The sequence below is a fragment of the Micromesistius poutassou genome (genome assembly GCF_964030765.1).
Source record: "Micromesistius poutassou genome assembly, chromosome: 16".
Taxonomy (NCBI): domain Eukaryota; kingdom Metazoa; phylum Chordata; class Actinopteri; order Gadiformes; family Gadidae; genus Micromesistius; species Micromesistius poutassou.
In genome coordinates this window covers 18,499,017-18,515,582 of record NC_140286.1, presented here as the reverse complement: position 1 = coordinate 18,515,582, position 16,566 = coordinate 18,499,017, and the positions used below count along the sequence as shown (strand labels likewise).

The following is a 16,566-nucleotide window of genomic DNA, read 5'->3' as shown; positions in this document are numbered from 1 at the left end:
GAACAAACTCCTCCTAGGGAATTTATCTAATCTGCTTCTACATTGGTCAGCACACATGTTACGACGGGCACACATGTTACGACGGCACGTGACGCGGCCGCAAGCCGGTGCGAGGTCCCGTTCATCACTGCGCGCAGTTTTAATTAGGTGCCAAGCACAAAGTGTATGAAGGCAACTTATTGTGATCAAATTCTGAACAAGATAAACATATTTTCAAATAGGGCGTGGCATCGAAATGGGCGTAGCCTGTCACTAAAATCGCCACAGTTCATAGACGCAATGTTTGATTTGAGCGGGACCAACACAGTGGCTATTGGGGTCCAAAGTTCCAACTCCTCAAGTAAAATTAAGTTGATTGAAAAAAAAAACATGGCCGCCAGAGGCTAAAAATCGTCAAAAACAGTTAATTGCTCATATCAACATCAAGTTGGACTCCTATGATGTTGACTCCATTACAAAAGTTGTTCGGAATCAAATTCTGAACAAGTTGAACCCAACATCGTGTTTTTAGCGCCCCCTACAGGAACTTTAAAAAGCAGCCCCTGCGCCACGTTTCACCAATATGTATGAAACTCGGTAGACACGTACAACGTGCCAATACCTACAGAAAAGCCTCTTGGACCCATGCTCCAAAACCCACTGGAAGTCGGCTATTTTCATTTTTCTTTTTCACTCTCGGCGGCCATTTTCACTTTTTCACCTTGTATTTGAACGAACTCCTCCTAGGGACTTTATCGGATCTGCTTCAAAATTGGTCTGTACAGTCATGAAATGTTGCGGAATGAACGCTATAAAGTTTGTGACTGTACGTTGAAGGGCCTGTCCGTGGCGTGCCGTCAAAGTTGGCCATTTTGAATAGAATTTCACAGCATGGCCTGTCACTAAAATCGCCACAGTTCATAGACGCAATGTTTGATCTGAGCGGGACCGACACAGTGGCTGTTGGGGCCCAAAGTTTCAATTGCTTGGTTAATATGAAGTTGATTGCCAAAACAACATGGCCGCCAGAGGCTAAAAATCGTCATGCCAAAAGGCTGGGTTAACTTCACCCAATCATCATCAAACTTAATGGTTAGGTTAGGGTTAGGTTTATGGACTGCGTCATAGTCTGGTTAGGGTTAGGTTTGATGGTTTATTGGTCGGTAGGGTTAGGGTTAGGTTTGATGGTTTATTGGTCGATAGGGTTAGGGTTAGGTTTGATGGTTTATTGGTCGGTAGGGTTAGGGTTAGGTTTGATGGTTTATTGGTCGATAGGGTTAGGGTTAGGTTTGATGGTTTATTGGTTGGTAGGGTTAGGGTTAGGTTTGATGGTTTATTGGTCGGTAGGGTTAGGTTTGCTGGTTTTGTGACTGTACGTTGAAGGGCGTGTCCGTGCCGGGGCGGTCGGCTCAGGCTTGGCACCTTAAACGCTGCTCGCAGCTTTAATTTGGTTTTGAAACTGGAGCATTTGACCACAATAGATCGCGGTAGGGACTCAAGTGGTGGTTTCGGCCCAGGTACTCTCAGTTCCTTCCTGGAGTATAATTTGTAAATCAGCCATCTCGCCCGCCACCTGTTGCGTTGATTCCTCAGGCTCAATAAGGCTGCCACTAGTTGTCTCGTCCGCTGAATTTTCCTCAGCCGGAGGAGTCAGTTGTTTCGCCTGTACAGTGGTTTTCCGTTTCTATCTGGACATATCTTCGACGCCTTAATCACATCACATCACTTTTAAATCATTTAAACCTCTGAAAGTCTGCGTTATGGTATCAGGATTGGGGAGCTACGAAATTACACTGAAAACCTCATGGCCGCTGAACCAGACTATAAAATGCTATTATAACAAATGTTTACAAAATGTGCTTTCTCTCCATTTACGAGTAGCTACATGGGCCGCAAGTGGCTACAAGTGAAAGAGACAGAAGTCTGGGTACCGAGGGTCTGAGACCTGGTTCATCCCGACTACTCCTACTGGACCCTGGACTACGCCCTGTCTTTGAAGCAAGGGGCTAGCAAGCTGCTGGACTCAAGCCTCTTAGCAAGATTCTGCCTATCGACAAGTTCCTACCCATCATGTTCCACCAACACCCCAAGTAAATACACTTTTTCCTACATAACCCATCAGTGCTTCTTACAACTCATACTTGACAACATGACAGCAAACCACCAGGTTTGATAATTACTAGCCTTTGGGAGACATTTCAATACTACCCCCTCCGATACGTCCATGTGTGATGTCAATATAGCTTTTGAAATGGCTGCAACGTCAACATCACAACAAAAAAATGAATTAATATAATAAAAGAGGGGCCTTTTAGTCACCTATTTTTACTACCTACGCCATTTTGAGCAGTGGATCTGAGGGCCTTCTCCGTGGAGTCCCTGCTGCTCTTCCCCAGCCACTACACAGGCCAGCCAGGCTACATTAGCAACACTGAGACCTCCACCATATGGGAAGACGAGGCCGTGGTTACATACTGGGACAGGGGCCGCGTGAAGCACAGGGCGGGGCTCGGGCAGCAGACAGAGGAGGAACCAGCAGCAACTCTGTGCCAATGCACAGAGGGAGGGGCCCGCACTGTCCACCAGTGGAAACAGGGATGAACTTTTAACCCCTAATGAGAATGGATGACTTAATGATTCCATAGTTCACTCAAGTGCCCTCACATGTCTGTGTAATTACAAACACACAAAAAACTGTAAATTCCCTATTCTAAAGCAGAGCCGAGTTGTCCAGGTTTGTTTTTGCTTTGCTTATCTGATGTGTCTTATAGGGGTCAACATTGTCCCTTAAGCCCAAATGAAACATGTTCAAAATAAATAAGTACTCAACTTAAGAAGTTTATTTAAAAAAAAAAAGGAAAAAGCACTGGTAGTTTAATTCAAAGCAAACAAAAATAACCATTTAAAATTAGTTTACGAAAGAGTTATGAAAAGAATAATTAATTTAACCACACAAATGACAATGTAATAAATTAATCAGCATAAACAAAGGAAAGACAAGCACTGGAAATATTGACGCTCCAATCCTCGAAATGTAAGACACCCAAGTATTCACATCCAGACGGCATGTTGCAATCTAAATTCCACAGTTCCTTATATTGAAGAGAACTAAAGCTTTGATAAGAGAATTCAAATCATTTATTTTAATGTAAATATTAGGCTTCCATTTAAAAAAAGCATTCTGTACAATGTGCATATCTGAAATTGTGGATCAAGAGACAGTTGGGAAATTGAAAATAAAAGGCCAGTCAATGAAGATGACATTTAAACATTATCAATTGATGCATTATTGATAGAGTAACATTAAGGAAGTACTTTCATGGAGCCCTTTTAGCCTCGATTAAACTTTGAACTTGAGAATATCACTCCAATATTTCTTCATCAAGCAGGTTTTAAGAAATGAAACAACCTGTCATTTGCGAATATGTACCTTGAGTAAACCTGCTACAGCTCAATAATTCACCTGCTTATAAATGACACGACTATTGCAAGAAATCTGCCAAGAAAATGAATGTGCAATTGGGACCAGTAAGTACCCTGGAGTACCCAGAGGAGCTAGAAGAGGTTGGATGAGTTAGGTTCAGATACACCAGAAGAGAGACAGCTTATGGATGTGTATGACACACAAAAATCACTCAATATTAAATAAACAGGTTGGTACAGAAAAGCATACCCTATAAAACATTGGTCTCACAGTGAACACTCGATTGAGAAGAAAAAGGAAAAACGTAAAGTTCAAACCAAAGTCTCAATAAGTTTAAGTCAAATCAAGTCTGGAGGGAATCTTTTCTATTGATAATCCTGAGTGTTGCCAGACAAGGCTCCACTTTGTGAATGAGGTAAACCCTTATTGTTGATATAGCTTTTAGATACACAAATTAATCTGTGAGGAGATACGGCATAATCTGCTAAATAATAAAAAAACAGGTACACAGAAATAGATTCATTTGGTAAAGAATACATATGGAAATAGTTATTTATATTTTGTGTTTGTTTTTTGACAGTGTCTACAGAGTCCATGTGCTCGAGGTTACTGCCAGCAGCGACCAAGAACTATAAACAGATTTTACAGTTCGAAAGAAAAACGTGTGTAGAAAAACATTCCCTCACATTGCAATTAATTTCAATACACATCTAGTAAACTCAATCACAAAGACCATACAGCAAAATGAATAAATGAAGCCATTTGTTTGATTTGGGATATAAAAGGAGGAAGACATTAGGAGTCAGCCTTAAATGTTACTGTAGAAAAAACAAGTGGTCCTGGAACACTAAATAAATGTAGCAAAAACATGTCTAGCCACACACAAACTACAATAACGATGCACTGTTGGCACCAATAACTAAATACAAGCAAAGAACGAAACCCCCCAACTCAAATCAAAAATTCCCACCACATTTCTTTTTACCACAACTTCTAAAGCACTTTTACAAAGGCAGTTTTATAAGCCATTGATTATTGATATACATTATCAAAAGAACTCCACAGTGTTTGCTCGTTGAAACAACGCAAGCCATCATACTAGTGAGCTGAAATAGGATTTTAAAAACACCTGTGAGAAAACAAAGTGCGATATTGCATATGAGAATTTGTAAATGAACCCCCTTAACGAGGGTCAGATACCTGTAACATGATCCATAGCTGTAAACATGGTACATAGTAGCTATGACAAAGTTTTAAGGCTTTCCGAAATTCCTGAAGTGTTGTTCACTGAGATAAAGAAATAACGAGTCAGTCGATCGGACACAGTGGAGACAATGGCGAAATAAAACGTCTCAGTAGCCAGAACCAGACAAGACACAGCATGTACTTTTATCGTTAATTTAGTCTGAGGTTTGCTTGATAAACTCAACTGTTTTTCTCCAAAGGCATTTTCCCCTGCTTCAAAAAAACACGTGGATGGTAATATTTGGGGAAATGGCCAAAATCAATTACAAGAAGAAAAAAAAAATCTAGTTTTAATCAAATTTACACACAGCACCGTATTTTCTATTCTTAATAGACTCAACCGTGCTGAAATTTCACATCCCAATATCCAGAACTTTAAATCCGAAATTTAGAATTCCATGGAAGGGAAGCCTAAAAAAAAAAATCATGTGGGCAATTTACAAAATTATAACTTTCTTTGCCTTATGCGTGATCCTTCTGGTAATGCAACATGAAGAGGAAAGACACTGCCTGCCTCAGCAATGCATTCTGCTGCATGCCTTCACATCCATGATGCAGCAGTGGACAGTGAGCCTATGCTGGCTTTAACTTTCAGTCCATTCAGGGGGATGCCCATATAAACCAATTCAAGAGCAGTGTGCCAACTTTGTTTTATACTCCTAAAAAATGTAAGTCATTTTTTTTTTTGCATGCCCAGTTCTTTTGCTTACAGAAATGTGAATAAGGACACACACACACACACACACACACACACACACACACACACACACACACACACACACACACACACACACACACACACACACACACACACACACACACACACACACACACACACTAATGTAAGGACTACAATTAATCATGTTACTCGCGGCAAGTAGCATTACTGTTCATCTACATTAAAAAGCGTAAAGCGTAAATGAATTTGCATCAGTGTTAGGCAGAATTCCACCAATATTTCATGATCAGTTGATCTACAAGGAGGCAGAGCTGACGACCATTCTACAGAGTACTGAGATCTGCCCTTCAACCAAGGTTTTTTAACAGGACAAATATTTTAAAGACATGGCTTTTACAGCTGCAGTTAATAATTCAACTCAAAAGAAACGGCAACAGTTAAAACAAACATGGAATGTGCCACTTCTAATAAAACGTAGGCTATGGAATAAGCAAAGCTTATAAGAAAATGAAAGCTAGTTAGCTTCCATTTGTTCTTTGCCTGACTATCTAACATCACAAAATAGTTACTAATCAAAAGTAGAGGGCACTACAGGAGTGCGGGGGAAAAAACAATTTCATAAAATAAATTGTAGGAAATCATTTGGCTGATGTGTGTGATGTGCAGCTTTATACAGAAAAATGTTCAGACTCCCTGCAATTGTTTGAGTGTGTTTCTATTTGTTTCATTTATAGTTCTGAGAAAGTGAGATTCTGTCAAGTAGGCATGTAGTGGTCACTTAAATTCATCAGTGAGGGTGAGCCAGTGCTACTCTCGTGTGCACGTGTACATGCTAGGTCCTAGCCATTGATCTGATTGTAGCTGGTTAACTTACTTTAAACCCCCATTTGTGCTGCTGTGACCCCCCACCCCCCCACTGGTCACTGGCCTATATGGGAGTGTGGCTTGAAGCACTGCCCTGCCCTTGAGCAGGGGAGGAAGAGGAGGGGGTGACAGCCCCCTTGTTTCGCCCCAACATGGAGGGCATGAAGTCGGGGTGGCGGCGGGCGTGCTTGATCAGGTGGTCGCTGCGCATGAAGCGCTTGTCGCAGAGTGGGCAGAGGAAGCGCTTCTCCCCCGTGTGCGTGCGGGTGTGGCGGGCCAGCTCGTCTGAGCGGGCAAACTTTTTCTCGCAGTCGGGCCAGGTGCACGGGAATGGCCGCTCCCCTGCAGCAGAGAGATTATGAAACCTCCATTACACAGCACTTAGAAACGGAGGATGTTTTTGCAGAAATATTGATCATATCACAACACACTAGTTTAGTAAGCAAAAATGAATACATCTAAAAGTTGACAGTGTTTTACGAGCACACACGTGAACGGAAAAAGTGTAGTTATGTCTCAGTATATTCAAATATATTCTTATTTCACTCATACATCCTGCATATTAAACATAAGTAGTAGTTTGAGTGGAAGTCCGGAGTAGCACTGTTCCACGTCGCCGAGCCAGACCACGCCACCAGATCGTGGGGTTTTTCCTCACTGCTAGTTTGCGCTCCGTGGGCGTTCCCGGCGTTTTATTACCGACCCCAGTAACATCTCAGCCCGAGACGACCAGGCCGCAGCTTCCTGCTCCTATTAAATATCCTTTTTGTGTAGTAAAGCGCAGTTAAAACAACTGATAGAGCTGGGGCTGGGCGGGTTGTACATAATTATGACTGTTTGACAAAACAAGCATTGTGTTACCCGATTGTCCCCATTGTTACACGAGGTGGGCTGATTAACTAGATATATAAATTAGGTTGTGAAGGCTGAGGAGCAAACAAACACATGGTGACTGAACCAGTGCTAACACAGCCCAATGTTAGGTTTCATCTTACTTCCACTTCACATGCAAATGTGTCCCGGAGGAAGATCCCTATTCTGCACGTCCAGCCCTGTTCTTTTGTTACTTATGGCTTTGTCAGGAGTCCTCTGTTGGGAGTTGTTCTATCCTTTGTTTTGCACTGATTGTACGCGGTTAAACAGGGCAAGGTACCCACCCACCCAGCTTCCATAACTAATCCCCCAAAACAAAGAAATGTTAAGCGTGAATAATAACGTGTAGCTGCGTGTAAACGAACTAGGCATCCCCCCAAACACACTTAGCTCTAGGGCGACACTATGTCTACGCCACCGAGCTGCATTACCTGTATGGGTTCGGATGTGTGCTTTCAAGTGGGACGATTTGCCATAAACTCTGTCGCATCCGTCGAAAGTGCATTGGTGTCGCTTGACCGGGGACCGGGGGGGGGCTCCTCCCCAGGGCCCTGGGACCGGGGTGGCCGACGGGGTCATGGTAGGGGTGGTCGAGTCGGACAACGTGGTGTAGCCGCTCTCCCCGCACGACGAGTTGCTGCTCTCCGAGTAGGCCGACATGGGGCGAAACTTGCCGTGGAGGTCGGTGAGGATCCCGGCCACAGTCATCATGTTGGTGGCCTCGAGTCTCAGTGTCTCGCGCACCTCCCTGTCCTCGCTCGACCCTTCTGGTTCGCGGGTTAGCAGGCCCGCCGAGGCGGGCAGGGTGGCTGGGACGACCGGGGTGGGTCTATGCAGGACGGGGCCGCTGGATATCGACACCAGACACTCGGCAGCAAAATAATCAGAATAGGCAGCCATTGCTTTCCTTCTTAGGCTTTGACGAAAGATTGTTAGCCTGGTCGTGAACAAATAAAATGACGCCTTGTGTGAGTCGCGAGGAGGGGCTAGTCGGTGCTCGACCTCGTTTTATCAAACTCGTCGAACAAAACGGGTTTACTGCTAATCCTTCGTTCCCATAAAGTGTATAGATCCACCTGATAATCCCTGATAAAAACAGACTCGAATAGCGGCGAACAAAAGGAAAAACAATATCTTTGCTAAAACGTCCTAAAGTTATGAGCCCAACGTGCGTGCTTTACATCGTCTGACTATTCATTGTTTCGGACTATCTGAAAAGCCGGTGAAACACACGCCCCCAGAACAGACTGAGGAGGCTCCACGCAGACTGACGAGCTGACGTAGACTTAGAGAGGATCGTCCTTTAGAGCGTTATCCCGGTCTACCGATACCGTCATTTCCGGTCGCTTACCTCCTGTGGGCGCGGTGTGTTCGAGATGTTTCGTACACCATTCTGAGAGTACGCCACTGCAAAGTTACCGTAACGAGAACAATGAAAAACGTGACAAGAGTAAGACTTGAGAATACATATGGCGTTATGAAGATGAATTAGACAACGCAATTTCAGAAACATGTAACGAAATGTATTCTCTCTCTCTCTCTCTCTCTCTCTCTCTCTCTCTCTCTCTCTCTCTCTCTCTCTCTCTCTCTCTCTCTCTCTCTCTCTCTCTCTCTCTCTCTCTCTCTCTCTCTCTCTCGCTAGTAACGCACATTTGGAGCATCCCTTTACAAGCATTTGGTCACGGGACGAGGTTAGGGCTGACGTAGGGAGGGCGTGGGCCACTGTTGGCATCGTGGAAAGATGGTGGGCGCTTTCGTGAATAATGATGAGAACAGGGAATTACACATTTTGTTTTATTATTTAGAGATTATATAGTATAGAGCCTTATTCACCTTCTTGAAAAGAACGTGTGGCAGGCACCTGAAACTCTTCGACAACAGTTTGTTTTTATAGCGTATTGTTTGGACAGTTGTTTTTTATCTCCCATATCACATACAACCTCCCCTCCCTCTGGACAAAATCGAGATAGTCAACAAACACGCAGGCTAGATGTCCCTCACTTCAAGTGTTTACTCCCTTCAACAGGTTTCTTTGTTTTCTCTAGTGTCTCCCTGTTTTCAGGGCAAGATGGTTCATTCGTCAACCTTTACATACATTGATTCATTCATTATTGTTGCAACTGCCTGTCAAACATGTATGCGTGTGTAATATATCAAACATTTTAAAAAAGTAGAACTTTTTATGTGAATTGTTGTAATTCACTTTCGTAATTGCCCATCTTCTGTATTGTTTTCTTTCTTCATTCCCTTCTCCTTTTCATTCTTTCTCCTTTCTTCTTTCCTACTTTAGCATCTATATCACCTTAAAATTATTGATTTGTTTGAAGTATGACTTGTGCTTTTTCTTTTTGGACATGACCCTAGTATTCAAGTGATCCAGGCACAAGAAGACCCCTCCCCCAGACCCCCCAACCCAATAGAGGCCCACTATTGTGTGGACTGATTGGTCGAGTGCAAGTGTGTTTGTAGCTCTTACCGGGAAGGGCTTTCCTGATTGGATGCTTGGAGCCGTTTGGGTCACTGTTGAAGGCCTACACACAAGCAGGGTCGCTCATTGGCTGTGAACAGTGCTGGGTTTTAATTTACCTTACTTACATGTGGAGTCCCGGGCAGAGAGGGCTGCAGTTACTCAGTGCTGCTATGGCTGCTAAGTCTCTGTCATTACTTAACTGCCTTTATCTCATGCTTGTTCTTCTCCTTCTGCAAGGTACGTTTTTTGGTTTAACAGCCCTATTACGCCTGGGGAGGGGGGAAAGGGGAAGGAAACATTTGAGGATGAACATATTCAGTATAGATTAGATTATAGATTGACCGTTATTTTTGTTTTGTGTGGATTAGGAGAGTGCCGTCAGATGGAGAATCATCTCTGTGACGCCACTTGTCCTGGTGAGACTCTACCATCGTGGACATCATATATACTGCATGCGAAATCATAATCCTTTTTATTCCTTTCACGTTTATGTTTTTTCATTCATATGTAATGGAATAAATATGTATTGCTTTCTTTGAGTGATTGTGAGTGGCTCATCATGTCCACAGGGTCCTTGTCCCCAGAGCTGTCCTACCAGAGAGGGGTGAGGTATACCTACAGGTACAGCACAGCCATGTCCACCACCCTCCGCGGCGCCAACTCGGGAAGGAACGGTCTGGCCCTGGACTGTGTGGTCGACATACAAACTATCTCCAAGTGTCATTTAATGTTGAAGGTCAGCGGGGGAATCAAACCCACAAAGCTTCGACATAGAGCTAGAATAGCTAGGAAGAGAGAGGTCACACTGTTGTGTTTTCACTTTGGTTTCTTCTATTCCAAACATTTATTGTGCACATATTCCACTTTTATTCTTCCTCATGTTTGATGTGTACTGTCCTTTTAACTGCTGTTATAACACTTGAATTTCACCCCGTGATTAATAAAGTGTTATCTTGATGTGTTCTTGCACCCCAGATTAGGAATTCACAGATAAAGAGGATCTCATCCCAGAAGGAGCACTCTGTACTGCGTTTCAAGAGTCTGAGGTGATGTTGTGATCCATACATATGACATCAAATAATAATTGTAGTCTTTGTTAGTGTTATGAGCAATGCACGGTCCCAAATTATTTTGTTCAGCAGGTCCAACACGGCTTGTCTGTCTGTAAGTCCTGCATCTTTCAGGGACTGAGGATGGTGTGTTTTCCTTTCTCCCCCAGAGAGTCTCTGGAGGGAACGCGCCTCAAGTTCTCTCTCCAAAGGGGAAAGGTCACCGCACTGTGTCCACAGGAGGGCGAGCAGGTGTGGGCCATGAACATCAAGAGAGCTATACTGAGCATGCTCCAGACCTCCCACACAGCCTCCAAAGAGGAAACAGAGAAAGAGGTGACAAAATTACAACAGATTATTTTAATGTGATTTATTAAATACTATTTAAGAAGGAATTCTCAGAAGGCGTCCTAGTTACTTTCACAGTCTGTTTAACGTTGTTTTTTCATGTCACTTCTTCCAGACTGATGTCTATGGTAACTGCCACAGCAGGTATGAACAAAGAGAATCTGTATTGATCAAGACAAGGGACCTGAAGGAATGTCAAGAGCCCCGACTGTCAGACTTCTGGTCCCATTCTGTATCACTGACTGAGGATAATGTGAGTTGATCACCTTGGCTTATTTCAAAACAAGTCCAAATAATTAGGGCTTGTTTTAGTTTCATCCTTACCATATCAGTTCAAAGAGTAACCACACAGAGAAAACAAAGTGTCATCGCAAGATTGGCGGAAGTTGAGAGGGAAGATTTAGAAGATGCTCAATTGGTGCAATTGAGGTTGCTTTTTATTGCTTTTGTGGTGGAATGGTTTCACAGGCTGATATACAATACTATTAATGATAAGATTTTACTTTTGAGGGGTTTCTGGTAACCCAGAATTCTAATTGTTCAGCTACCACTACTAATATCATCACTAGTCTCATTGCAGTTAACTCTACCATCTGCATTGACATCATGTTAACATAACAAACTCCCAAATGAGACCTCTTCCTAACCCAAGCATTTGGTCTGCTTGTTTTCAGACAATTGACTCCAAGCTCCAATGTGCTCAACGAATGCAAAGGACCAAAGTGATGGCGGAGGTCAACTGCACTGAAACGGTCTCAATGGTAACTGGAAGAGCAGGACTGGTCACGACCCAGACCCTGTCCACGCTCTCTCTGCTCAGAGCCCAGCCGGACTCAGCTCCAGGGTCAGGTGAATGTGCTGCTGACTGCTTGTAGCTAGCCATGTACTCTAACAGCTGTTACTATTTACTACTTTTTAGCATCTGTCAAATTACTAAATATATCAGCAGATGCTTTCATCCAGAGCAACATACTTAATTTTACTTCCAGTGTGCCGCTGACATGGGTGAAAGCCTGTCTCAACCACATTTCTACAGCCACATTTCCCATGTGGAACATGTGGAGTTCCTACCTTAGGGTTCAAACCTTGAATCCTTTTGACTGGGAGTTAAACACTACTAGACTATCCTGTCCCCATAACATTAGCGGCATCAACCTTGTGGGTATACCGGGTATACCTGATGAGTATCTCCCGATACTCATCAGGTATACAATATCAAAGGGGTCCTTTGGTGAACAATATTGTGTTCACCTCCTCCTCTCCTCTCCTCCCCTCCTCCATCTCCCCTACTCCTCATATCCTCCCCTCCTTCTCCTTCTCCTCTCCGCCTTCTCTCCTCTTCCCCTTCTCCTCCTCCTCTCTTCCTCTCTTCCCCTCCTCCTCCTCCTTTCCTCCTCTCCTCCCGCTTGTTCAGAATCTGAATCACTGGGACCAGGTGTGCTGACTGACCTGATGTTTGACTATGAGGGAGGACCACGTCGAAGCCCATTGTCCACACGCCAGCAGGCCAGCGAAAGCATCAACCTCTTATGTGGTCTCACCCTGAATCAGCAGCAGGTAGGATGTAAACCCACCTTGAAGCCACCAATCTCACATTGAGAATCCCAGTTAAACATGATGCCCCTTCTCTGTATGCAATTAAAGGGCCCCTACTTTACCACCAGGTGTGGACATTCCCACTTGTGATTTCACTAAATCACAGGGCAGGGATGATATTGAAAAGGCTTGTCATGGTGTCATGGATAATCACACCTGGTGATAAAATAGGGGCCTTTTAACATTTTGCCAGGCTCTTTGGATCAAATTGCTCATCTTATTGCTCATTGAATATACAGTATATGATGATAATATATTACAGAGGGCAGGATAGACTAGTAAGGGTTATAAGTCCTAGCTGAAAGGTTCTGAGTTTGAATCCTCGATGTCTGCAGGATAACCCTACCTGCTCAGCAATAAGTACCTATAATTAATTAATTATAATAATACATATATATATAATTACATTCACTGGCAGTTACGTTGTAAGAAATCATTTGCTCAATGACTAAGTATTCAAATTAACAGTACGCATGATTTTCCTTAAATTATAATAACAGTGATGGAATAATAGAGCAAACACAAAGCAAGATACTATCCAGTCTGGCTGCTCCAGGGATTTTTGGGGGTAAACTCTCAATGAGTCAATGTTTTGCCAAACCACTTGTTTTTCTGTCATTATACGTGAAGGCTCTCTTTCAGTCTGTGAGGTGTTGAAAGTTATCCATCTTTGCATTTGAGGTCCAAGTCAAGCTGAATCAGCCAACCTTTCAAAGTGTTTACAGCTCTCTGTAAAAGCTCTCTGTATAGCTCTCTGTAAAAGCTTTATTATTTGGGAAACAAACTGTGGAATAATACACAGTTCTGTCCAAACATTTTAATTTGATGAGCTACAAAACATCTTACATAATGGATTGATATCAAATTCACAATAAATCACAATGTAGACTGTTTAGTCCATCCTAACAATCCCTACCTTGGGCCATATCAGATGTCCCAACGCTTCCTTCAGCTGGTCTTCCAGTTGAAAGATCTGTCTCTTTCTCAACTGAAGATGCTCTGGCAAGAGTCTTCCTTCAACTGTCGCGATGACTGGTGAGTGAATTAATTTCCTATTGAATTGCACATATACATAAGTCTTGGTCTTGAGTAAATCTATATACTGTACGGTAATTGCATTCAAGCGTAAAGCATGTTTACAATTTTTTACAATCTGCATCTGGATGGTCACTAACTTCATCTTGACATTCCTGACACAAAAAACCTGGTCATAGTAATATGGAACCTAATATTATGAATATTATGAATGAATATGAATACTAATATTTATGTACTGTCGTGGCAATTTCTTTATGAGATTTTGTGTCTAGGACAGGTGAGACTTCCAAATTCAAAAAATCACACAATAGTTGTAGACAATTAACCTATTTCAATGTATGAATACACTAGTCTCCTCTCTACCAGAGTGAGCCCAGAATACACATAGTACATGCAGTAGTATTTTTGGTATAGATAAGGGGGTCCTTGTGACTGGATCACCCCAGGGAACAGGTTAACAAAGGGGAACAAGGTAACACCAGTGAACAGATGGGTGGCCAGATAACACAACCAGAAGAAAACAAAGCTTATTCAAACTAAACAACAAACTGATTTTCCGTCACAGTACTTGCATACAGTTAATAGTATACAACAATTATCTATTAGATATACATACGTTTTTGGTTATGCATATTTATTTAGCATGTATATATTTGTTTGCATATAAATCCTAATAATGAATCATTAAATCATTAAACCATATTCAAATAACACCTTGTAGAAACTCTTCTATTCCCCTATATTGATTCACACCTAGTGACCTATTCTTTGATGTTGTACAGGCCACCACTGCTGTCAGCCCTCCCAGTGTGTGGCTCGGAGAGCTGTGTGCTGCTGTTGACCGAGCTGATGCAGAGAGGAGACCTGGATCTGGACCAGGCTCAGTCCTACCTCACTAGCCTAGCCCTTATCCCCCACCCGTCTCCCCTCATCATCAACTCCATCAATGTAGGAGCAACAGGACTACCATCTCACTGATACTGATGAGTTCTTCATGATGCCGTTTGAATATATAAGTGTACATATGTTTAACATTTGATGTGACATGCTTATGAACAGGGAGAGGCAGGTGGGAGAGGTTAACCATCATTTGTCAATAATGTTTACATTTACTATCACTCATGTTGTGTATACACTACAGATATATTTTTCTGTATGTGTTTTGTATATTTACAGTGGTAGGCATAAGTTTAAGCACCAATGCTAAAGTTGACTAAAAAGAGGAATAAAAAATCATCTTTTGGAAATTGATCTTAATGCGTTAATTAAACAAATGAGGAAAATCCTTTAAGGACACTGATTTTCTTTGTGAATAAATAATGTATCTTACATAGATAAATGTTCTCCATTAAAATACAGGGTGCATAAGTATAGACACCCCTATGTTAAATTCCCATAGAGGCATGCAGATTTTTATTTTTAAAAGCCAGTTATTTCATGGATCCAGGATACTATGCATCCTGATGAAGTCACTTAGGCCTTTGGAATTAAAATAGCCCCACATCATCACATACCCTTCACCATACCTAGAGATTGGCATGGTTCTTTTCAGTTCGCCTTATAGCTGTTAGTTAGCCTAATGATTTTTTTCAATGCAAATCAGACAGAAATAAAACCATGCCAATCTCTAGGTATGGTGAAGGGTATGTGATGATGTGGGGCTATTTTAATTCCAAAGGCCCAGGTGACTTCATCAGGATGCATAGTATCCTGGATCCATGAAATAACTGGCTTTTAAAAATAAAAATCTGCCTGCCTCTATGGGAATTTAACATAGGGGTGTCTACACGTATGCACCCTGTATTTTAATGGAGAACATTTATTTATTCACAATACATTATTCATTCACAAAGCAAATTGGTGTCAAAGGTTGGATTTTTCCTCATTTGTTTAATTAAGGCATTAAGATCAATTTCCAAAAGATGATTTTTTATTCCTCTTTTTAGTCAACTTTAGCATGGGTGCCTAAACTTATGCCTGCCACTGTAGCTTATTCTGATTTACATTTGGTACTGGTCTCTTTTCTTATTTCTGTCATCTGCTGTCAGACCATCTCTGTCTGGGATCTTGAAGTCCATCTTTTCTGATCTGTTTGTAATGAAACAAGACCTGCATACACTATGTCTCCGGTCCTCCATGCCAGGCCCTGCTGGAGGTCCCAGAGCTGCGTCCCTGGGCCCTGCTGGCGGGCTCCTCAATGGTCCATGCTCTGTGTCGGAGGTCTACAGGCCCTTGCACCAGTCTTCCTCAGGTCCAGAGCTTTGTGCAGACGCTGCAGGACAGCCTTGGCGGTGGATGTGGGGGAAAGGATCCGAGGAGAGTGTCAGAGGTACATGCAAAGCGCAATAGAATCAGCTCTTCTAACTCTTTGTTTGCACACACATTATTATGAGGAGTTTAACTGAAGGAGGAGTAGGCAGGACTTTAGAGGGAATACCATCAACCTGCAAGAATAAGCCTAAGCTTATTCTTATTCTATTCTTAGCTTAATGTCCAATTGTGCACGCACAAATCAGCCTAGTTGGGAGGAGAAGGGCAAATGTGACTTTATAAAGAATTGAACTGATGGACAGCTACAAAACTTGGTGACAGTAGCTCAGGAGGTAGCGCGGGTTGACTGGTAACCGGAAGGTTGCTCGTTCGATCCCCGGCTCTCCCCTTGCTGAGTGTCGAGGTGTCGCTGAGAAAGACAACTGACCCTGACTGATCCCGACGAGCTGGCTGTCGCCCTGCATCATTGACTCCGCCGTCGGTGTATGAATGAATGGTTTTAAGTCGCTAAATGTAAATGTGCTACCCAGTCATAAGGCAATCATAGAATTTAGTTATTTTGCAGAACATTGGATTTACAGATAGATATGGAGAGCTGCTGGAATTTTGACAGAAATATTGCCTACTGCTCCTTGAAATGATGAGCTATGATGCATTTTCACTCCAAACACGCCCAAAGGAAGTGTTTTGTAAGTCTTATACACAATAAAGCACATTTCACCTTTCTACT

General features: G+C 42.6%; 2 protein-coding genes across 2 annotated transcripts in view; one reads left to right on the top strand and one right to left on the bottom strand.

The window, feature by feature from the left end:
• Positions 1 to 6,155: 6,155 nt before the first annotated feature.
• On the bottom strand, positions 6,156 to 8,243 carry LOC311360571 (Krueppel-like factor 13). The gene is made up of 2 exons (XM_084480673.1): positions 7,496 to 8,243; positions 6,156 to 6,533 (listed from the first exon to the last, which is right to left on the bottom strand). Exons 1-2 carry the CDS (start codon positions 7,962 to 7,964, stop codon positions 6,256 to 6,258), a joined length of 747 nt encoding a protein of 248 aa, XP_084336799.1. The 5' UTR covers positions 7,965 to 8,243; the 3' UTR covers positions 6,156 to 6,255.
• A 1,461-nt stretch (positions 8,244 to 9,704) lies between these two features.
• The window catches only part of LOC311360742 (uncharacterized protein), a gene marked incomplete at its 5' end in the record, with an annotated part of 76,431 nt that continues 69,569 nt past the window's right edge, over positions 9,705 to 16,566 (top strand). The window contains 10 exons of the mRNA XM_084480832.1: positions 9,705 to 9,771; positions 10,104 to 10,270; positions 10,510 to 10,580; positions 10,754 to 10,919; positions 11,047 to 11,184; positions 11,606 to 11,780; positions 12,346 to 12,488; positions 13,459 to 13,562; positions 14,348 to 14,513; positions 15,709 to 15,894. Coding sequence (XP_084336958.1) covers positions 9,705 to 9,771; positions 10,104 to 10,270; positions 10,510 to 10,580; positions 10,754 to 10,919; positions 11,047 to 11,184; positions 11,606 to 11,780; positions 12,346 to 12,488; positions 13,459 to 13,562; positions 14,348 to 14,513; positions 15,709 to 15,894 — 1,383 coding nt within the window. The remainder of the gene's footprint in view (positions 9,772 to 10,103; positions 10,271 to 10,509; positions 10,581 to 10,753; positions 10,920 to 11,046; positions 11,185 to 11,605; positions 11,781 to 12,345; positions 12,489 to 13,458; positions 13,563 to 14,347; positions 14,514 to 15,708; positions 15,895 to 16,566) is intronic.